Source organism: Pieris napi, chromosome 4 (genome assembly GCF_905475465.1).
Source record: "Pieris napi chromosome 4, ilPieNapi1.2, whole genome shotgun sequence".
Classification (NCBI taxonomy): Eukaryota; Metazoa; Arthropoda; class Insecta; order Lepidoptera; family Pieridae; genus Pieris; species Pieris napi.
Window position 1 is genome coordinate 9,819,212 of NC_062237.1, and position 23,876 is coordinate 9,843,087.

At 31.8% G+C, this 23,876-nt stretch overlaps 1 protein-coding gene across 4 annotated transcripts in view; it reads left to right on the forward strand.

Annotated features, from left to right (window-relative positions):
* Positions 1 to 2,105: 2,105 nt before the first annotated feature.
* LOC125049246 (beta-glucuronidase) overlaps positions 2,106 to 23,876 on the forward strand; it is a 32,663-nt gene continuing 10,892 nt past the window's right edge. For 2 of the 4 annotated variants that reach the window (XM_047648404.1, XM_047648402.1), the window contains exons 1-5: positions 2,106 to 2,317; positions 14,671 to 14,928; positions 17,143 to 17,325; positions 21,333 to 21,502; positions 23,274 to 23,416. In XM_047648404.1, coding sequence (XP_047504360.1) covers positions 14,674 to 14,928; positions 17,143 to 17,325; positions 21,333 to 21,502; positions 23,274 to 23,416 — 751 coding nt within the window. In that variant the 5' untranslated portion in view covers positions 2,106 to 2,317; positions 14,671 to 14,673. Of the gene's footprint in view, positions 2,318 to 10,567; positions 10,634 to 14,670; positions 14,929 to 17,142; positions 17,326 to 21,332; positions 21,503 to 23,273; positions 23,417 to 23,876 lie in introns of those variants that run through there. The other 2 variants (XM_047648405.1, XM_047648406.1) reach the window with 2 other exon arrangements.

The following is a 23,876-nucleotide window of genomic DNA, read 5'->3' on the forward strand; positions in this document are numbered from 1 at the left end:
TAATTTCATCACTCGGCCATGGTGTACCATGCAATAACGTGCGCATGCTCTTTAACCCCGCATAAATTAATGAAGACATCATGATTTGTGAAATGAATGAAAGAAGGATTTCTGGCTTTTACCTATAACCTTTTTTCTATCGTTCTTTACTACTACATGGCTTTGGACCCCTTAAAAAAATTTAAAGAACTGACAATATTACATACATTATGTAAATGAGATTGTTCCAGTGAGTTACAGTGGTTAGGTTAAGGGCCTCATAGCCTAGCGGACTTATTAAGTGTCCGCTAGATAAGAACTATCGGGTTCGATTCCCGGTCGGAGCGGAGTTTATTTCTATAAATTTAAAAATCCTCTCTACATACAAGTCGTAAAGAATGATAGAAAAAAATTTGGTGCTGTTTTAAGGTAGAGTGTGATTCGAATTTACCCATTTTTTATTTATTTATTACGGCATTTCGTTTTTTGTTAAGTATTCAGCCAAGTTCTGTGTCATGTTTTTTAAACAATTACTATTCATAATTCGATTTTTTTAATATTTGTAGATATTCTTGAATAATTGTTATTTTTTTCATATGTGGCTTTGTGTTTTAGTTTCATCGTGGTCGAAATAGTTAGTTACCGTAAGGACAAGATGTTTTCGGTGGAAATGCCATTTACATTAAATGAAATCAATTCAGTGTCAGCTGCCATTGAAAAATTATTTCATGTTATATTTTAGTTTATTATGAATTTAATATAATGTATCATATGTTCCGCTTACTAATTAATTCCTTTGATAGTTTTTTCTTCAAGCTTGGTTTGATGCTTTGGTAGTTCGATTTCAATAGCTTTATTTAACTACATGTACAATTTATTTTAGGCGTGAGAAATTTCCATAGAAATTCAAATAAATCGTAGGTAGGACAAGTTATGTGCCTGGAAATATTGAGGGCATGGCCAAGGTCGTGTATGATGGAGGACGCACCCAGATGCCCAGCCTAAATCTTTTTTTAGCGTTTCGTCCGCTAAATTAAAGTAGTAAAACCTCATACTGAAAATTGTACAATTATTCAACAAACCAATGTTTTAATTCGAATGAAAAATATATGCCTGCTACAAATTCGAGCTACCTTTTTAATTAATTAAGATACATGCTGTATTTTCGACAACATATCACAGATATATAGGCATATCTCTTTGTATCTGTGACTGAATGTTATATACAGGGCGACCCAAGACTTTGGGACATGAAGGGAAAGTACCTCAAATATTTGGGGACTTTCTTACCACCAAACACGAATATTGAAATTTGACGCAAACATTTTACGTTATTCCTTTCTTTAAAAATTCTATGTTACTTAAGAAGAATTATTATTTGGTGTCCATTCTCTTGATTGGCATAAAAAAAGGGTTGTTTTTTTTCTTCACATTTGAGTCGGTTGGATTCCCAGACGAGACAAGTAATTTTTAGACAAAAATCATTGAATTCAGTAATACTTACTTTCCAAAATAAAGTCTTCTTTTAGCAAAATATCCTATCTACGATATTTAAGGTACTTTTACTAGATGTCCCATAGTCTCGGGACGATCTGTATATGAGTTCTCATGAGCTATCTCAAATGCTAATATAAATAACTAGTTAAGTGAAAACTACAGATGAACATTGAATTAAACATTTGCCTAACAAATGACAAGTCGTGTCAATTAATTTAAAAGTAAGATTGAATTAGAAATTTTAGTCATCCTACACACACTGCACGCTGGTATTCAGAATAGGCGTTATACATAGTTAAAAAGTTTATATTACTCTTGACCTGGAAATTAATCAATTACATTAAATTAAATGGTCTTAAAAGTAATTAATAAAGCATAGTTATTTATCAATGCCCACATTATAATTTCGCTTACAAGTACTATTCAGTAACCTCCTTAGTTTAGGATTAGCATAGATAATAAACTTTCTTTAGTATCATAGCTTCCTGTTTTCGATTTCTAAAGATACAAGAAGTAGATAGCTATGGAGACGACAAGGGCTTAAAGTAATATTTCGTAATCTATGAGAAATTCCTTCAATAATCCTGGTGCCTGTTGTACTAATGATACTCTTTACCAATCTAACCAGCCAGTCCGCTAAGAAACTTCGCGCGGTAATCGCGTGTGCGTTCGAAATTCAAATCAATGTCAAATTCCAAGCGCGCGTAGTGAAATATTAATAAAGATAAGCAAAATATTTTAAATAATGTTTGATTGATTAAAGCGAGTTGATTATTGAATATATTGATTCTCATAAATAAGAAGATTATTGTAATTAAATTTCGTTTGTTTTAAACAATATGTAAGTATGCAAAGTATTTAACATCTTCTGTTATACTGTTGGTATTAGAAACATTCCATAACGATAATTCCTATGTAGGTTAATAGCATTAGAGTATTTAGTATTTATATTTGCACTATCTCTCATCCGTGTCTGGTTTTACTTTTAAATTACTTCGCAAATTGTTTACATAGTTGAATTGCTATTAGTAGTTTACATACATAGGTGCGAATATTCTTTCACATTATTTAAAATTGACTATTTTGCGCAATGAATATAATGTCAGAAAATAAATAGACGCGCTTGTTAAAATAAATTTAATGATGCTTTATTCTCTAAGTACTGTCCATTAAGACTTTTAGCGCAAATAAATTTAGAATCTTATTGAAAGTATAACCATATATAAAAACATATTTCATATAAATAATGCGGTTGTTTTTTTTTGTTTTATATATTAATAATCTTATCTTATGTTTTGTTTATACATATTCCATTTTGATGATGCGTCTACGCAAATATGTTATGCTTTTTTTACCAATTTATCAATTATCAATTAAACAATTAAATGCGGTAAGTAACGTAAATCGTAATTTTCTTGTTGATAAATATCAACGGAGTAATTTTTTTTTTAGTTGTCATAAAGAAATGGCTTAGTTTGAAAGTAACCTAATCAGTTAACAGTTTAAAGTTGAAAGGTTATCTATACGGTTATACAAAGTTTTATTACTTATTGACATACTCATTGTCTCTTGTATTCTATCCTTTAAAAAAAACATTTATACATACGAGTACATAAACAACTTCCGTAGATTGGTGGTTAACACACTTTCCAATTCCATTCCCGGAGAAACAAGAATTTTTTGGGGTTGCAAAAAATATATATAATATATATATTTATATTATATATATATACGTATAATATATATATTTGTATAAAATAGCAATAAAATTAGTCTTGAATACCAGAAGTGTGATTTATACCCAACGAGTAGGGGTAATATTAAAGATGTATAATACGTACAAAAAAATGGAATAACTTAGAATCACTTATTTGATTATGTCTACTGGATGTTATATTTACTATTTAAATCGCTTAATAAGTGAATCGGGAATTATTTGTCTTGCGGCATATTTTTTAGTTGTATATACGCTATTGATGAATCAATAAAATATACTAGAAAAAAATAGAAAATAAACCTCATTTTAGTTTATGCAAAAATTGAGGAAAAAACCAAAGTAAGTACAATAAAAAGGTATGGCAAAAAATCCATAAAGAAACGCGAGACCCGATGCCCTATCAAAATAACTTGATAACAATAATATTATTGAAAGTTGTAATATACGAAAAATACTTGTTTTAATTTATATATCATTATTCAGCGTAAACCACAATTTTACATCAAGTTTACTATATAATTTAAAAATCAATGATCAAGCTAGATTGCTAGATAAACTATGCACGAACCACAACTATGTAATGTATAAATTTATGATATTTATAATTCTAGATTGTTCTAGAATAGAAGTTCTATAACCCATGGTCATGTGTTCGTTTGGTCATTTTCTGTATCTTTCTGTTACGTACTTTGTAAGAGATTGAAAGTTATGGAGACGATTATGAGAAATGTCAAATAACATTTGATTTGCGTGTAAATAGCGATGTAGTTATTATAGCGCGAACGATTTACTTTCATTATGAAATATATATTGTTTTTTCTCTCTCATATTGTAGTGTGTTCGACTACAAATTATACCTGAAATAAAAACGCTATTTCCGATGTTTCTAAGAAAATACTAGGCGTGATTTGGGGTTGATAAATGAACATCTTAATCACGTGCTTAAGATGAACACGTAACTGCGACTGTTCTTGTGATATTGCAGTCGTATCCGACATCCGTCCTATGATAGTTATGTCTATTCAATGTGCCATTATGGGAGCTTAACTATTAATTAAAAACCTTAAAATAACAATAATAAACCTACATAGTAATAATAAAAATGATTAAAGAGAAAATTAAAATAAATTTTAAGTTTGGTCCCTGTGACAGTGTTACTTTAACGCTGGCAGCATTTCCTCGCTGTGTTGCTATCGCAACGTATTACTTATTCGTTGAGCGAGGAAAGCACCAGCTCTGGGGTCACCGGTACTATCTACAAGGTGCCACTTTAAATCTTTAATTAGCGCCTGTGTACTTGAACCCCACGGCCCATGAGTCTCTACTCCAAAGGGAAGAAAATCGAAGTTGGAGGAAAGACTATTATATTTGAGCCGTTTAAATTAAATATGTTGTGTAAAGATAAACATTTGTAAAGACAACAAGTGTGAATTCCTAAAAAACTTATGTAACCTATAAGCTCTCAAGGATATTAAAAAAGAGACTAGACGTTACCACAAACGTTTGCGCACATGATTTGTTTGCTCAATGACTGATATGTCGGGTTTTATTTTTATAATTCGTAGAATAGGTAGTTAAATTTTTTACTTTCCTTGTTTCTTAGAACTGAAATATTTGCTATTCAACGGTAAGTTATTGTCGGATAGTCGTTTGATAATGTTTCTAGTAGAAACACCTGAGCATCTATAGAATCTTTGGTGACGAAGCTTACGTAAGCTTGTGGAATGAGCTTCAAAAAATGGATGTTTCTTCTAAATTCTTACTTATTTTATCGGTAGAAATACTTTGAATAGTAATTTCAAGAACTTTTTTAGCCTTTGTGTCAAGCAAAATAACGTCATTTTGAAGTTTTTTCTAATGTTTACGTATCTCATAGTAAAAATAATTTTAAAAGTGTGAAGTTTGAGGTTCCAATGGATTCGAACCAGACTACTTCCAGCTAAAGCGAGTGTGTGCAACTGACCTTAGCTGATAACCTTTTTATTTAAATTTACTGCAATTTATGTGAATGCATATTTAATACATTTTAGCATTGCTAAATATAAAATAGACAATATATTACTGCAAATGTTTCATGGCCATGGTCATGGCCTCAGGTTGCATCCGTTTCTTTGATCATTTTTATTTCATAGACAAATAGATGATCAGCCTTCTGTATGACACATGTCTTCGATTTTTGAATTTGAAATAAGCCAGTTTCCTCAGGATGTTTGCCTTCAACGTACGAGCAAGTTCACAGCCGGGGATTGAACCTCCGGAATGCGACTAGCACCCTGAAGCCACTAGGCCAACACTGCTTTACTGTATACGTCTATTATTAAAAGTATTATTATTACATTAAAAAAGAAAATATGTACGTATTAATTTACCGGATGTCACAAAACGGTGACAGATTTTCTCACTTGTTACGTCTTACGATAAATACTGTTTTTATAGTAATAGGTGAAAGCTTTTAATTTGCGTTATATGACTTTGTATACAGAGCGAATATTGTATATCTATTCGTTTACCATTTCGGCCTTATTCTTTAATAATGTTCCCATGGTCGGTGGTCCCGAAGTGGTCCCATGTCCGCATTTTTGATAAGATTTTGCTATTTCACACACGGAAGTCCTACTTAGCGTTAGTATCGTTTCTAGCTTATCGTAATGCCCGTCTATGTTTAGCTAATGATTTTTAAAAATAGTATTATATTTAATAAGGTAATTAATTCAAGATCTCGTCTCAAAATTTTTTTATTTAAAAATGCGATTTCAGTCATTTTGCAATTATGTCTTAACTTAGCTCTCAGCTAAGGTTACTCGGCGGATTTCCACTACATTAAGATATAGATTACAGAAAGTGCAGCAGGTTTTTAGTTTCAACTTGACCGGAAGACTGAAATATACTCGTAGTTTTTAGTCACATTAAAATACATTATAATATCTCGCGATATCTTGAATGGTTGTCATTTGATTCACGCGGCGTGCGTTTTGACATATACCATTTCACAACTTGACATTTTGTCTATGAATATAATCTATAAAAAAAATGCGGAAACATACCACTGGTTTTTACGTTAAAGGAAAACATTTAGTATTCTGTCTAAGGTGAATCAGAGTGAAGACTTAGCGGTAGCATGCCCTCTCGTATGACAAAATTTTGACATGTGCAAGAGTCGTAGTAATACCTAGAACTACTCAACCGATTTGTAGGTTATACACCTCCCGTTTCCATGCGAAGTAATGCGGTCAGTACAAAAATATTTAAAAACACAAAAGTGCCAAGATGTAGGCAACATAACCAACTCACGATGTTTAGCAAGGACTTAGTAACTTTTCTGATAAACTAAATAAGGAGTCGTAAACCTCATTACACGTAAACCAACGATAATACAACTAGACCAAAGACGTTTAGAAACATTTATGAACAATGCCACTAATTATCTAACTGGCCTTTTCGAACAATTAGCTTATTGTGAAGATATTTAAGTAACTAACATAATAGATTGCTCTTTGTTACTTTTGTCTTATTCTGTCTGTCATGTTAGTTTGTTTTTTTACGGCCCTAAATATAATCTATGACATATGAATACTTGCTGTATTGCAATAATACTAATAAGAATCAGCCAGAGGATACCATAAACAAATAAAAAAATTATTGTTCATTAATTTGCGACTTGTATATAAATAATAATAGTCATGTATATAAATCTTAATAATGAGACAATATTTTTGATTGATACGTCAAGACAGCCTAAATGAAAATTATATTTAATATACGATGTTACTTTATCTGCTTTACTACTACAAATTGGACTACTAGACTTCGGACAGGCAGCCGTGACCGGCCTAGAGAAATTAAATAACTAAACCTTGCTCATGAATCATTCTAGATATTGGTGAAAACCGCAGTTTGACTTGTTTTTATATCAGTTGTGCTCGCGAACTTTGCCTTGATATAATTTTTTTACTAAGCCTAACGTTTTAGTAGCTACATAGTGAAAAATTTAGATTTGCTACCCCATAGAGACCAAACCCAAAGTAAAAAGTACATAGGGTACTAGACATTTTTTTATTAATTTTTCCAATTTCTATAAAAACCTAACTGTCCTGAGGGTTCAAGGAATAAATTTAAAAAAAAAATACTCGAATTAGTACACCCGTATTCGAGTTTTGTGCTTAGCAACATATATAGCGACAACATATTTTAATTTATATAGAAAAAAGACTTGCTCTACAACTTTTCTCTAGAACTCAATAATATCATAAGATCTCTCATCGTTAACAGTGTACAGAAATGTTTTCGTGCGAACGTTTTTTCTCCGACTGATAATTGGACTTTTCGAGTTAATATAAAGCCACTAAACTATTCTATAGACAAATATTTCATTCGTCAACGGTTTTTTCGAACATAGATAGTGCAAGTTAATATGGTGCATTGTAAATGAGCTACAACAAAGAGCATTTGTGAAGGCTAACATTAAAGAGATCTACGATAATACATTCCACAGCGCACAATGAACACATTCAGCTGGATATGAGGATCACTGAATTACAATTTAGTATAGAACAAGATTTCTCTTTTATAATGCACAGGGTTTTTAAAAGTGCCGTGGTAATCTAATGTTGGGTTGTTGATGCTATACAAAAATGGTGCGAAAAACTCAAATGGACGTCAATATGCACAGACTTAACAATTATGTCAATTAATAGAAAATTAGTTATTATTGGGTTTGTTATCATTCTTATGTTATCCTGATCTATGGACTTTAAAAATGCCGTGGTATTTTAACCCCTTACTCCAAATTCAAATTACTTATCTGCATTTAATCATCAATAAACGTAGATTCTATATAAAAAGGGCGCGAAAAAACTAAAATTGGCACACAAATAGACGCCAATATTATCAGACTTGACAATTATGTCAATTAATAGAAAATGGGTTATTTTTGGGTTTGTTGTTATTGTTATTTTATTGCAAGTAAGTGATATTTTTTATTTTTCATTATTTCTAAAGACTAGAAATATTTAAGTATTAAGTTACCAAAACATAAATAAAAACAAGTTCGTTCGAATAAATTTTGCTACGGGTCAATAACCTGCAAATTACTTGTGTTTTACATAATAGTGTTATTTTATGTGTATGTTAATTATGTATTGCTTGGGAAAAGCTGGTAAGCTATGAGTTTAAAATATTTGCATATGTTATCACTTATCAGTATTGCTTTGGCAACAAATTAATTTATATATTATTTTATACTCACTAAAACTAAAACTATTCTCGAATGTTTCCCTTATTTCCAATGTTGAAATTTGCAGTAACATTTGAATACTACTTACGTTTATTTTAATACTACTTACAACCTAAAACCATTATTTTTCAAGAATGGAACTTTTATAAACCACTAGAAAAACCATTCCGCGGAAGATTTAATCCTTTTTTTTTATTACCAACAGAATTCATACGACGTTGGTGAATAATTATATTGATGTAATTTAATTATTCACCTAAATTAGTTCTAATAAAAAGAAAATTAAAATATACTTAATTAATTAGAAATATAATATAAAATATTAGCTAAACCTACAGATAAATTATTTATGTACAATTTAATTACATTGTACTTACATGGCAATGCCAATTACTAATCAACACAAAATCATAATTAATTTTCTTATGAGTTATTACAAATTAACAGGAAGTTAATTAACTTGGACTTAACAATCGGACTTTGATCTATGTCTAATTAAATTTTTTGCTCGCTTAACATTACGTTAAAGTTACGTTTTTTACAATGCTTTAAACCGGATATGCAGAAAGTCTTTAAAAAATTCCTAAAAGATTAAGAATCTTGTTTTAAAAAGAGATCCAAATTGTATTTTAATAATAAATATATATTTTGTATACGACTCACTAAGAACAAAGCGAGCGTTTTTTTGGTTAGTTTTCAATTAAAAAATTGCTTAGGTACCTAAAAAAACTTACAGCTGCATATACACTCGATACACTCGTGCTGTAAAACAGTCTCAAAATTTTATTTATTAAAAAAATCTTTTGAATACGACTGATTCGACTCCTTGAAATCATTGCATTCCGAGCGTTATATAGTTTTATTTTAAAATTGTTTCCATAGATACTGTTAAACTCGCATTTCATCTTTAAAAATACTTAAATAAACCCTATTACATAACGAACGCAACGCTTTACAGCATATGTTACATGTTATTACACAGTATACTTTACACAACCTCAAAAATTAGCATTGTTCTCACACTTTTATATGGCCATTTTCATAGCAAAATAAATGAGTTGTTTGCATAGACAGTAGTCTCAAGTGTCGCTTTGCAAATAAATGCGACAATAATACGTTTATTGTTAAATAAACCAAGTGTGCATACTTTCGAAACAAATGAGAAATTGCGTACATATTTTGTTATATTTTTTGTGGTTTTAAGCGATTCCAACAATGCTATTACACATAATGGGAACTTTAATTATTGATCTGTAGCAGTTATGTGAACGCAAATTGTACAGTACCCGCGTCTCCGTTCGTGTTATTTTTTCTAAGGTACTGAGTAGTAGATCAGAATATTAAAGAAACTTTACTTGCAACGCCGCCGGATAAACAACGTATGTCTAAGTTTTATTCAGTTTTAGTCTTGTTAAGTTTCGGTCCATCAAACCAGCCCCGGATTTAGGGGCTACAACCTCCAAAAAGCCCCACAATATAGAATTTAATAATAAAATAATCTATACCTAGTTTAACAATAAATTATTTATTGGCAAACTTGACTGAAAACAATTTTCCATTTGGGAAAAAAATTGCGTCAAACTGTTTTATTCTCAATACATCAACAACATACTCCTTCGTCATAAACTTTTTCTTACTCTAAATCAATTTATGTAACCAACCATTTTATACTAAAAACAGACTTATACCATATTAAAAAAACTATATTACAGCCGTTGATAATAAACAGACATTTAAAGCTCATGTATTTACATAGACAACATAGCATCCCTATATAGTATATGCTGGTGTGTGGAATCTCAATGTGAGTTATGCGCATGCTCTAGAAAGTATATTTTGCAATAAAACATTGGTATGAGCATAAATTTCATCAACTATCTGAGGAATCTATCAGCAGGTTTACCCTGTCATTAACGATTTCAACTCTAATATTCACTTTTCGTACCGGGCTTAGAAGTTGAAACAAACCAACCCTTGAAAAAATTTTGGAAGTTGATAATGACGTGATATATTGTAAGTTTAATTTGTTTCAAATTAAACAAATATATCCTATAAATTATTTAATTTGAGACCAGTATCGGTTTTACAGAATAGCCTTGCTAACATCTGCTATTTAAATTAGATAGATAATTAAATGCCGTCATTATTGGCTGTGCTAACGAACGGTGTAGTTCATTAATAACAATTATTGTCCCAACACGGGTAAGGTGAGACCTTTAAATTTGTTTATATTTCGACGAAATTTGCGTAAACAAATACATACAATTAATAAAAGCCCGATAAAGATCTTGTTATAATAGATTTTATAATGCATTAATGATTTATCATTGGCTAATTAATCAACGCGACACAAATTAATGATAACATTATTGTTTGGTATTTGTAATATAAAAACTTCATATTAAATTCGGAACTCTATTATTTGTGGTCAATTTATCAGCATAGTCGTGGTTTTCAAAGTTAACATATCATTTGTAATTCATCATGGCTGTACTGTCTATCTCGTGCTTCTTGTGTCCAACTTCGAAGACCTACGTCCGACGGTAATAATATACAGCTAATAATAAAAGTGCGTGTTAATTTTTGTAATAAAGTGAGTAAATACCAAAAGAATGGAAATACTAATAGCCTTGTAAGATTGATTGTTCACGACACGTGTAATGTAAATCGTCCCCGTAGCGCGAAAACTAATTAAGCCAAAACGAGTTATCTATGCCATTAAAACCTTATTCTTTTTCTTTATTTAACTGTCTAACCGTCAATTTTGTAGGTAACCTAGTTTCCGATTTACAAAAAGTGAAAATTAAATAAATCTATTCTTTGGTCCTAATAGAAAATAAGAGAAATAACTAAATCATGTTAACTATTTTTTATTTATCAAAATTTTCATAGCTTATAAAAATAAAAGTTTTAGTTACTTTTATGTTAACATTTTTAATCCATAGGAAGTGTAGAAGATTTTTTTTATATAAATGTAGTTAGATTTTATACTATTATAAAACAAAATGTTTTTAACTCTAATTTTTTTTTCATTATGTATATTTTGTATATCTACCAGTTAGTCGTAAATTACCCAACTCAAGTTATTTATCATAAAAATAAACTCGATCTGAGTGAAAAATCACTAACTAGGGGCGAATATTAACTAATTCATAACTACATCGGATATTCTAAAGAGAACAAATAACTAATTGTTTTTTTTAAAGGTTTTCTCAGTAATAACTTAATCATCACTTTGGGTAGCTAACATCATTTTAACTTAATTTGATTTCCTTCAAAATGAAACTAAAAACATTAAAATATCCAACCAGCCTAGAAACCTTTTTGATTGCGTTTTCTCTCTCTTTTACATATAATTATGTTACAAATTAATTGTACCCCGCAGTTTCACCTGCGTTACTGGTTTTACGTGATTTAATATTGCCTTTTTCGATAAATGCAGGACAAAAATATTTTTTTCAATTCGGACCAAAGCTACTTATTACCAAAGACACGCTAAGTCACCGCCGAACTTTAATTGATTGCACGACCCCCACGAAAATTTGCACCGGCGAGCTGACATCCTCGGCACTTCTCGGTCTAATAAACTTTCATGTTCGAGCTAAGTCTCTTAGTATATATAATATGTAACTCTTTAAGTTTTTCAAAGTTGTTATATTTTCGTGCTCCCCCACTGTGTGTAAGCGCCTTTTAATATCAGATGTAATTGTTTTGTCTTTTGTGTTTACTCCAAATACCTGTGTTTACGTTTTCGTGTCTATTATTGTTTTCTTTTTATTTAGTTGTGTTACTCATAGTTTTATAAAAAATCTAATCTATCTGTGAAACAATTTAAGGACACTTAATTATAATTTGCATATATTTTTTTATGTATCTTGTATTTGAGATGTGTTTGACGTGTTTCATTATTGATAAAATAAAAGCCCACTCTTCAGCCTCACAATTTTAGCATAGAGAAGTAATCTTCCTGGGTTTTGCACGTTTGATCAAAGTCCTTCGTTATACGCTACTAGACCATTTCAATGTTAGACTACATTCTATCACATCTGTATTGAATACTGACAAAAAGTGAGGCTTAAGCGGGCCATAGACGGACCGAATGTTGCAGTCAAGTCCGCCTGCAATATGCGGTCGCCGCACGGCGATCTGCAGTTTCCATACTAAATTCATATCCGCAGAACACGGACTTCTCGAGCAGTTCCTGAGCAAAGCGCATATTGCAGTCGGTCTTGACTGCAACATGCGGTCCGTCTATGGCCCGCTTTATAGTTACTATGCTGCAGCAGGCAATCCGGGATAGCTGTGGTCCCATAATAGACACAGCGTTCGATTCTTAAGTCTAAAGGTCGTGATTTCTCGGGCTCACCAGTAGTTATATCTTTATAAATCGCGCCTATGAAGGACTATAGAAGTCTGGGATCAAGTCCAATTATGACTTGTAGTGCCACATTGATCATTACATTCACACTGAACTTAACGAAGAATATGAACAAACGGAAACAAAGGAAATATAAGTGATATTTTATCAACAATTGAATAAATCTCACGAGATAATAACTTCCGTGATGAAATCCAGATAAAAATCTTAATCATAAAATTGTTTTAGACATTCGCACTTAAGGTTCAAGTCTAAGTGAATGGATCAACTTAAAATTAGAGTATTAAAAGACAAAGTATTATGTAGATATATGTATCAATTGTCTTTCATACAAATTCTATCTTGCTTTAGTCATTGGCCGAAGTTGTTTGAAAATGAATATTTTTTTAAATCATTTTGGCAAAAGGTTCACTCAATGTGAAGTGATTACCACATGTCATTCACAAATGAGTTAGTGGTGGCTACATGGCTGCTCACAAGTGAAGGGTACTCCCTCAGATTACGGGAAACTACCCTGTCTCCCACGCATAACAAGCAGATGAGTCCATTGTTTCCCGATGGCCACACTCCTCGAGTCACATTTCCAAGTTGACCCGTGTGGCTAAGTAAAGAGTTTAATGTATTTGTTATAGGTATCATCTTGCCATTACACAACTGAGCGTTTTAAGGTAGTTTTGCCGCGCACCACCACTATGTGGAACCACTTTCCCACTGAAATATTTCCGAACCAATTACTTAGGTTCCGGCTACGCTCTCGCGTGCCCTCTGGCATGTTGGCCTGTTCTATAAAGAAAATTCGGAAATATATGTTAAGCTAAAGAGATAACCTAAGCACGTGCATGTTATATACATTGACACGGTTATATAAACGTTAACAGTACCAATACTATTATGAGACGCATAGATTTCATTGATAGAAAGTGAAATTCTGGATTAAGATGCAAGAGCGTCGACATTGCATGTCGTGTACACAGAAAGTGCTATTGAACTCTTATAATTAATCTCATTTTTAATTAGTAAATTAACCAGTAAAGCTTGTTTTAAACAAGACTACGATAACCTTATTAAATAAATTACAGATAAATAAAGATACATTGGAAAATTAATTGTAATAAAACAGATATTCTTTTCATCGTATTATACTTGCATTTCCCCCCATTTTGGCCAGTCTAATTTATAGTAAATAGTTAAAGAAAATCTTTCTAATAAATAGGTGCATAGTAACGATGAACAGATTTATTACGTCTTTCATACATACGTAGGCTGAAATTCAAAAACGCCAAACCATTATAAATATACTTATCAAGTGCCTATTTAGGCAGTGTGTACTCAGTTTTGTGGTTTTGCGATAACAGGTACCTATTTCCCTTCCCAAAATATCTTCATTTTTTAACAAAATTTCATTTAAATCCGTTCAGTGATTAAGACGTGAACGCGTAACAGATGAAGTCAATTTCGCCTTTATAAAATTAGTAGGGATACTTATTCACATTATTTATATTTACATTAAATTCATTACATCTTTGGGGGCGTTCAAATATTACGTCACGCAATTTTTGGAGATTATTGCCCCCCCCCCACACATGTTACGTGACACCAAAGTGATTCTTTATACCTAAAAGTTACCATTATGTGGTGTAAAGTAACGGAAAGTCGAAATTAATTTTAACAATAACGCGTAATTCAATCTCCGCCACGGACCCCCCCCCCCCCCTAAAATTCGTTACGTAATACTTGAACGCTCCCAAAGATGTTATGAATTTAATGTAAATATAAATAATGTGAATAAGTATATCCCTACTAATTTTATAAAGGCGAAATTGACTTTTTCTTTTTAAATTTTATAGCTAAATTAATTTATTACAGATAATGTTAAGAAGATGCGGTTTGTTCCTGTTATGCACAGTAGTTGTTTCATACGTCGAGGCCACTGTACCAGTTACTGCAAATGAGATAAATCAATTACCAAGAAAGAAAACTGTCAACCCAGGGGCAGCTCTGTATCCCCGGGCAACTGAAACTAGAGACCTTCGAAATCTAGATGGTGTGTGGAATTTTAGGAAATCACCCACAGACCCGGAGTTCGGGTACAAGAATGGATGGTTCGAACAGGATCTTGAAAGGGTTTGTAACATTTTAAGTATCTTTATTTGTTTATTACTTAGGATAAAACAAATACAATTTTATCTAGACTAAGAAAAACTAAGAAAAGAAGTTAATACGCTAATAAGCTGAATAATTAAAACATTTTCTTAAAATTTCCCTAATTACCCCAAAATAAACAAGAAAGTTTCGTAAAATAATAAGTTAACAGCGCTTTTTAAGGCACTTTCTGCTGTGTGTGGCTGCTAGTAGGAATTAGGGACCTTCAAAAGAAGCGCGCACCATTCCTTCAGAGGTTGGCAACAGACATCGTCCCAACCTGTGGATGACAAAAAAGGTCCGCAGCAGGCCCCGGCATATCCTAATAATAATAACCTAAATAAAGTGCGGCAAAGTAAAGGCAAAATCCGGTGAAGGCGTGGACCTTTACTTCGCTCACTCCAGAGAGCTTCCGTCTTTCGACTGAGGTACGCTCGCCAAAACAGCCCGAGCTGAGCTTTTAAGACCAACCGCTGTTGGTCCAGCTCCATTCAAAAATAAATCGGCAACACACAGCCTCCAGCGTTGTAGGTGTCCATGGGCAGCGGTTATTTATTTACTCATTTGCTTCCTGTCACATAAATTTTCATTTCGCGTAGAAAATAAGAATTATTTCGAATTACCGCCACTTAGGTTGGGCTTTCTCCTCAGAAATTATAGAAGTCTCCATATTTTGATTTGAGCCTTTATTTGTGTTGTTAAAATAAATATATTGTTCTCAGTTGCTTGTTATACTACTACTTAATGAAGAAACATTTACTTCTTATGTTTAAATAAGAGTTATTATTACATATTTCGACACGAGTAGTGAAGGAACGGTGCAACACGACCGGATGTTGCAAATTTGCCTGGGAAACAGAAAAGTCTTAAACAAATTCACATGATAATAAAGGTTTGAAATACTCCACTTTACAAGGAGTAACGATGTGATTATAATTTTCTTCTTGCCTTTACTTTTCACTTATAAAATTACAGTCAAATGTATCCTTGTTAAGAATATAGCTGCCAAAACTTGCTTACAATGTGTACATATAATTTTTTTGTAATTCCTTCCGATATATTCACGTATTTTAATTAGGATATAACTTCTAATATTAAAACTACATGCTGTTCATCTTCTTCTTCGTATTCTTCAATTGAAGGGCGTGTCTGTCTTGAAAAGCCCTCAGCGATACGTCGTCTTTTTTCGGTCCACAGCACGAGTTTACCAGGACAGCTAAAAGCAAATTGTTTCGTATATAATGGTCAGTGATTTGGTATTTATTATTATTGGACAATCGATAGCTAATCTTACCAATATAATTAATTACGGTTTAGCAGATTTTTATATATATATATATTTGGTTGTAATTTTATAAGTGACAAGAATCAACAATAATCTTATCACAGCGTTACAGTAGGTGTAAAATGGAGCATTTCACAACTTCATTATTTTTCAAACATAAAAATAAACTATGCATCCTCTTATTAAGTTTAGCTAAAAGTCAGTTGTAACCTAGTAACAATGACCTACTGACTTTTAGGATTACTGGATAATTTGTTAAAGAAGTCGTATAAAATCCTCAAGCTAGATAACTAGAAATTAATGGCTTAAATGATAATCACATTGGAAAATGTCATTTTGATTTATTTGTTTTGACAGGTGCCTAGCTGAAATTAAAATAATATTTTTTTACTAAGAAGTAAGAGTCACCACCAAATCTAGTTGTTAATGACGCTTACCATATACAATTAATTATACATAATACAGACTAAAATAATGAAAGAGAATTGAAATAGTTGACGTTCCTTTCCTCCTGTCTTTATCGCTTTAATTCTCTACAAATACGCACCATCATTGTTTCTGAGCGGACCAAATTTATTGTACGTCCCCATAGCAAGAACTATATATAGACAAAATTCTTACCTATTGCGAGCATGTCGTTCTTTTAATGTGGCATGTCGGGAGGTTGATTTGGATTTGTTCTGCACAAGTGTTACTAGAACGAAGAAAGCCCTTTGTGATCGATACTTTGAGATTTAGATTTTAATATAGCCTTGAGAGTTTTTTGAGCATTGGTGTGTAAGGATGTGATAATGCGTAAGTGTGGAAACTGATAATTGGCCGTCTTCATATTAATTGTATATTATTGAACCTTTTTTAGCTGTAAGGTTCCCTAAAATTGTAAAATAAAATAAATACCATTATTTTTACAGACAGGTCCAGTGATCCCTATGCCGGTACCCTCGTCATACAATGATATTGGCGAAGACGCTTCGCTGAGAGATCACGTTGGTCTCGTCTGGTACGACAGACGATTCTATGTTCCGAGCTGGTGGGGTCAGAACGGCCAACGAGTTTGGCTCAGATTCAGCAGCGTACATTATGCCTCACAAGTAGTAAGTATTACGTTTAATTATATGAATTTTAAAGATCACTTATTTAAGAACATCTCAGCGGATTTGGTTGTGATAAGGTTGTGAAAATATTGCGGATTTCGTTTGTGTCTGTTCGGCCATTGAGAAAATTATTGCGATATTATTATTCAACAAAGATTGCAGTATTTTCGTAATTGCGAAGGGCAGGTCGTGACTTAGGTGTCATAGTTATTCAGCTGTCGCTGGGCAATTGTGCGGTAATTGGATAATTTGTCAAGTGAACTCGGTCGACCGAATACGATGACCGATATTCTCCCCGTGCGAATTTACTTACATAACGTTGGATAGATATGTTAGATTCATACTATATGGAAAAAACCTTAACTTATACAAGGTTTAACATATATTTCAATAAAATTGGGATCTCATTTATATATAGTACTAGCAGACCGGCCAAGCGTTGCTGTGGCTAAGGTTTTTGTTAGGTATATTACATAGTAGCAAACTATTCAAGGGAAACGGTAGAAGAACACCAGTCATGGGGACTACCATGCTTTTTTGATGGTTATGCCATTAAATTGTAGCTTATGTGAAACGTTGGTACTTTCAACAGAGCGCCATCTGTTAGAATTGTGACTGTAAAATAATAAACAAATAAATTGCAATAAAATTATATTACGGGTATAAATGAAGATGTAAGCTATCCTATCTTTTAAGTTAGTTCAAACTGCACACGGTATGCAAATTTGATTGAAATCGGTTAAGTAGTTTAGGAGTCCATAGCGGACAAACAACGTGACACGTAATTTATATATATTAAGATGAGTAAGTATTCATATATACGGTTATAATTAAGTAAACAGGATCGTTAATATAAGCCCGCTTAGTCTGCATAGGTTGAAGCGACAATTATACCTATGGCTGCAAAATATTTACACAAGTCGAGGATTTATGGTATAACATTACATATTCACACACCCACACGCGCACACAAGTAGAAGTAATTCGTATTTACACGTTGTACTCGTATATAATTTTAGTTACTATATGGTATACAATAAACAATTTTGAATTTGAATTCTGTATGAGGAGTATATCATTAAGGTACAAATGTTTCTATCTCGTTCAACAACATTGTTTTACCTGCAATTAGAGATAAGGAGGTCAAGCTATCAAATCTAAAATCCTTTCTTCTTTGAGATATAGGAACTTAATTGCAATAAATATATTATTACCTCAATGTGAATGAACATATTTAAAGTGTAGGTGTATTGTGGTCTGTAGGCGTGGTAGAAAAACAAAAGCAAATCGACTTCTCAACGACAACATGTTTTAACGTATATAAATTTAGTTCATGCCATGTTTTCTATAGTCTTAAAAAAACAATTGAATAAAAGATGTAACTAATACAGCGTCCTTGTTTTCGAACAAAAAGCTGAATTCAACAACGTACTTAAGCTGAAATGTATACAGCACACTTAGACTTAGCTTAGAAGTTCCGTGCGAAACTTGTAATATAAGGATTGGAATTTAAAGTCTTTCGGGATAAAATTTACTGAATCCATGATAGGCAAGAGCTCTGGTACTTACCAGCCCTGCGATTCTGTAACTCACTTTTCGAACTAACACAGCGGTTTTCGCATCGGCGGTCGCTCTCAAATCAGTCGTGAAGCAGTCATTTTATGATTTGGCATTCTGAAAAGGTGGGAGTTTGTAGTTTATTGTTTATCACCGCTGTGTGAGTTCAAAAAGTGAGTTACAGAATCGCAAGGCTGGTGTTGGCTATAGCCTGATATAACGTGTCTATTCTCATCACTTTAGCGGTGGTACAAGTATAAATAGCCTTAGTCTATTATTAATTAAAAATGTAAATCTATTGTGGAGACTGAAGTCTTAGTTTGGAACCCTATGGACTTGCAGTCTATGTGCGTATTTAACACTTGCTCGTACGGTAAAGGAAAACATCGTAAGGACCGGCATTACTTAGACTTATAAAGTCGACGCCGTGTGTCAGGCACAGAAGGCTGATCACCTATTAGCCTATTAGAAAACATAAATAATCACGAAAGTGATACAAAAATCTGAGGCCTAAACTGGTCATAGCGCCACTGTGTTTTTTTATAAAGAACTAAAATCAATAAGAAATAAATGTTGTTTGATTATTATTTGTAAAGTAATGTCATAAGAAATCTAGTCATTATCCAGTGAAAACTAGAAATACTTACCCTGACTGTAGAATGTTGGTGATATCCTGCATTTACTACGTACATTAGAGATTACGAGATAAATTGAACCTATTATAAAATCGTTGACTATAATCTTTCTATCACGCAAGATGTGTACAGCATTTAAAACTGTAGCATGAATTCCTACAAAATACCCATATTTCTATTATTTAGGTATTATATTAATTTATTTATGTAATATACGGTTAATCTTTACGACGTTTAATATAAATTGCGAAATACAAATAAAATATATTAAACTTAAAAACACTGAATTTCAAGTTACCGATTCATATACAACGTATAATTGAGTACGCTGAAAATCTCGAAGTTAATCGAAGGAAATTAAACTTAGTACAACGTGACGATTTTTACTGATAGGGCCCCATCAAAAGAATTTACCACGGGCCCCAGTTGGTATAGTTACGCCACTGATTAAGTGAATTAACAATTAAAATTTAAACAAAATTCATAATCACTTATATTATAACAATTAGTGGGAATAATCATCGGTGAGGACTGAGGTACGAATGACGAAACATTACGTTTTGTGTGATTGTGATAGGTCTAATTGGATTGAGTCACAAGATTAGACTGGAAACGCTGTGAACAATCAAGCGCCATCTTTCGTCTTTATTAAAAATACTACTAACAAAAAACGGCAGTACAATTTACGATAATCTAAATTTAAACAATACTGCCAATAGCGGTTATGTTTCTGTTATATTAAATTAAACAAATCTACTTTGTAGTTATACATTGATATTGAAAGGAGTGTTCAAAACAATCTTTCAATAAAACTTTGATAACTTTAATTTTCCACTACGATAACCTATATTGAAAAGTAAAATTTCCGTGTAATTTTTCATGTCAAATAAGACTAAACGATAAAATTTAATCGGAATGTAAATAAGCCGTGCAATTTCCTAATATGACATCAAAACCTTTACTAATCATGTTGTGTAATGTAAACATTGATAGCGTCCCAGATTAAACAAATTCACACGTAAATTATTTCTATTACAATATTTCCATTCATGTAAATTTTCACAATTAATATTTTGAAGTATGATAAGAAATACCAGATGGCTAGTAATAAACAAGGATTTAGTTTTAAGATAATTATTAGCCGTAATGATTAAATATTTGTTATATTAGGCCTAGTGCAGGAATCTATTTAAAAAAATCTTGCGCATCCAATTATTAAGGGAACTTTTGTAGCAAAAGCATATTTCTAAAGAAACTTGTGGTTTAATGAAATTATTTAACCGACGTAGTAGCAGTTAAAAATAGAGGACCGCAATAAAAATATTTGTTTCCATTTTTTAGGATATTTCGTCAGTAATAATTAAAAACTTAACTTAAATAAAAGATCCATTAGACTGTGAAAATTTCAAATAAAATACGATTACAATAACAGCACTATTTGGGGTCGCGAATATATTTAATATGAACAGCTGATAGGTCAAGTAGCGAGTGCATGACCTTTCATGACCCCAGTGATTAGCCGTGTACGATACTTTGACCTATGCCATATTAATTTGTTTCATATAAATGATATTATCTGGTTAAACTAGATAGCTTTAGTATTGTGAAATTTAGTGATTTTCAATCTAAACGGAACAATTTATATTTTAATACTCTTTGTATGTTCTATATTATTGATTCCTTATAGGCAAATTGGAAGTACATAATTGTATCTTACAAATAAAAAATAATCGATTTCAATTAGATAAATGACGTTACCAAGAACCAGATGTTACCAACATAGTCAAAAAAATAATAATATTATCTAATTTCCAGTGGGTCAATGGTCAGTCCGTAATGTACCATGAGATAGGTCATTTGCCATTTGAAGTGGAGATCTCGGACGTGGTCAGCTATAATTCAAGCAACCTTCTGACAGTGGTTGTGGATAACACGCTTTTGAGCGACACTGTACCTCAAGGAACCATACGGGACATAATGGTTGCGTAAGTATTATATGTAATGTATGTTTGTTACTTTTAGACCACGAAACTGTTTCTGTACCAAAGACTAAAATTTTAAAATTAATAACAAAAATAAATAATAGTTAAAAAAAAACTAAAAAAACACGCTTTTAAAGCACATCAAACTAAAAAGTGAAAAATAATTCCTAATTTAGGCTGAAAATGGTAATAAACAAAAAATACTGGTATTATTGTGAAAAAGCGTGGGGCGCTCTGTGCCATATTTTTCGTCTATCGAGCAACCATTTTCAGCCTAAATTAGGAATTATTTTTCACTTTTTAGTTTGATGTGCTTTAAAAGCGTGTTTTTTAGTTTTTTTAAACTATTATTTATTTTTTGGTTAAATTTTTTCTTTTTTTTTTCGGATATTTGCATTGTCATCGATCTTTGACAGGTGCGCAAAGTTTGAATTAAATCTGTCCGTTAAAAGTGGGTCAAAATCGAGTCAGGATAGGTGAAGCTAATATAAAGCGCGTAATATTCGGACTTCTGTCAACTGAACAGGAAAAAATATTGTACTTTATTGCTTTCCTTGGGCATTTTATATATATCCAAGCTTCTGAATCGATTGTGGACTGATCCCTGATTTGGAATATACCCATTATATATATAATAAATAAACGGTTATTGCGTTATTACTTCATAGTAATTTTAATATCAATGAATTAAAAAAAAAGCGGTTTATTCATAAACTTTTTTGATCCTCCCGCAAAAGCTGCAGTCCCGTTCATTTACAAATAACATGTTCGTTATTACGAAATAAGCTATCATTATACTTCAATCCGATGTTTATTAATAATTATATCACTAAACTGGTTATTACTTAACATGTATATGTTTGTAAGGAAATATAACTTCCGTAATAATTAGTATACTATTTGCGTCCTTTGATAACAAATATAATGTTCTTGTTCATCAGTCGTATTCATTGAATGTATTAAAACACAATTGTTTTGTTCCGAGATAATAGGATTCCCTTCTAAACTTGCTTCATTTAAAGAAGTCTTTACAATTATGAATTAAATAATAAGTCATTATTGCGATCGTCATTTATTTTGATTGAAAATTTAAATTTGTTATAGAACCAAAATCTAATCTACTTTTAATATAATGGAAGATGTGTAAAAGTCAAGAGTTTGCGAGCAAAACAATACCATTTACTTTAAATATAAAAATCATTTGATAAAATTCATTGATTATTTTTCATTAAAGCAAATTTTAGTAGTAATATATCTTAAGAGCAGTGTTATTATCTTAAGCGCTTAGTGGCTTCAGCGTGTGACTCACATCCCTGAGGTCGTAGGTACGAACCCCGGCTTTGCACCAATGTACTATTTGCGCATTTAACACTCGCTTCTACGGTGAAGGCAGCATCGTGAGGAAATCGATAGACCCAAAATGTCGACGATGCGCGTCAGGCTAAGAAGGCTTATAGGCTCTTAGAAAAACAAATACAAGAATCCCAGACCTGAAACGCTTGAAACGCCAGTATTTTCATATTTATTTGTTCCCTACAGCTAACATAAATTATATAACAATTATACTAAAGATATAGCCAAAGATGGAATAATATTATATAAACAAAATATTATATAAAGGTTCACACATTTACGAGAGGAAAAATAAAAAAATCAACAAAAATAATTGAATAACTAAGTAATACCTAAAACGTCCGTGTTGTGGTGTGAAAGGGTATGTACGTGAGGGTATGCTCATATGTTAAGAACTAAAAGAATTATTTTTTTATTTCAGGAACAACAAAGTTCGCCTGGAGCAAACGTACACATTCGATTTCTTCAACTACGCGGGCATACATCGGTCGGTCTTCTTGTATTCCACTCCTCAAACTTTTATTGATGACGTCATTGTTAACACGGATATACAGGGATTGACAGGTAACATTAAAAAGATATTCTAGAGCCGTGTATATAGACATCATCCAAAACATTTAATTTATATTAATTAAACCTATTGCGCTGATAACTGACAGGATTGCAAAGACCAAGATATTTCGTGTAAATAATAATTTGTTATTTTATTAGTTCTTCTATGTATATTTTAATTGTATGTATATTATAGACCTTTGTGGTTTGAAATAAAAATATTATAATTTATATAGTTAGAAGATAAATATTAAAACTAAGGGTCGGTAGGGATATACGAAATAATATATAATTTTTATTTTGAAGAATTTTATATTTTTAGTACATATTATTTTGTTCCAATCAAAGTCAGATGTTTATCTTTGCATTGTCACGATATCTGTGTATATAATCCGCATTTAAAGCAATTAAAATATGTTGGAACAATTATCGTTTAATTAATAATACATGAAGTTTCTTGCTTCATTGCTAT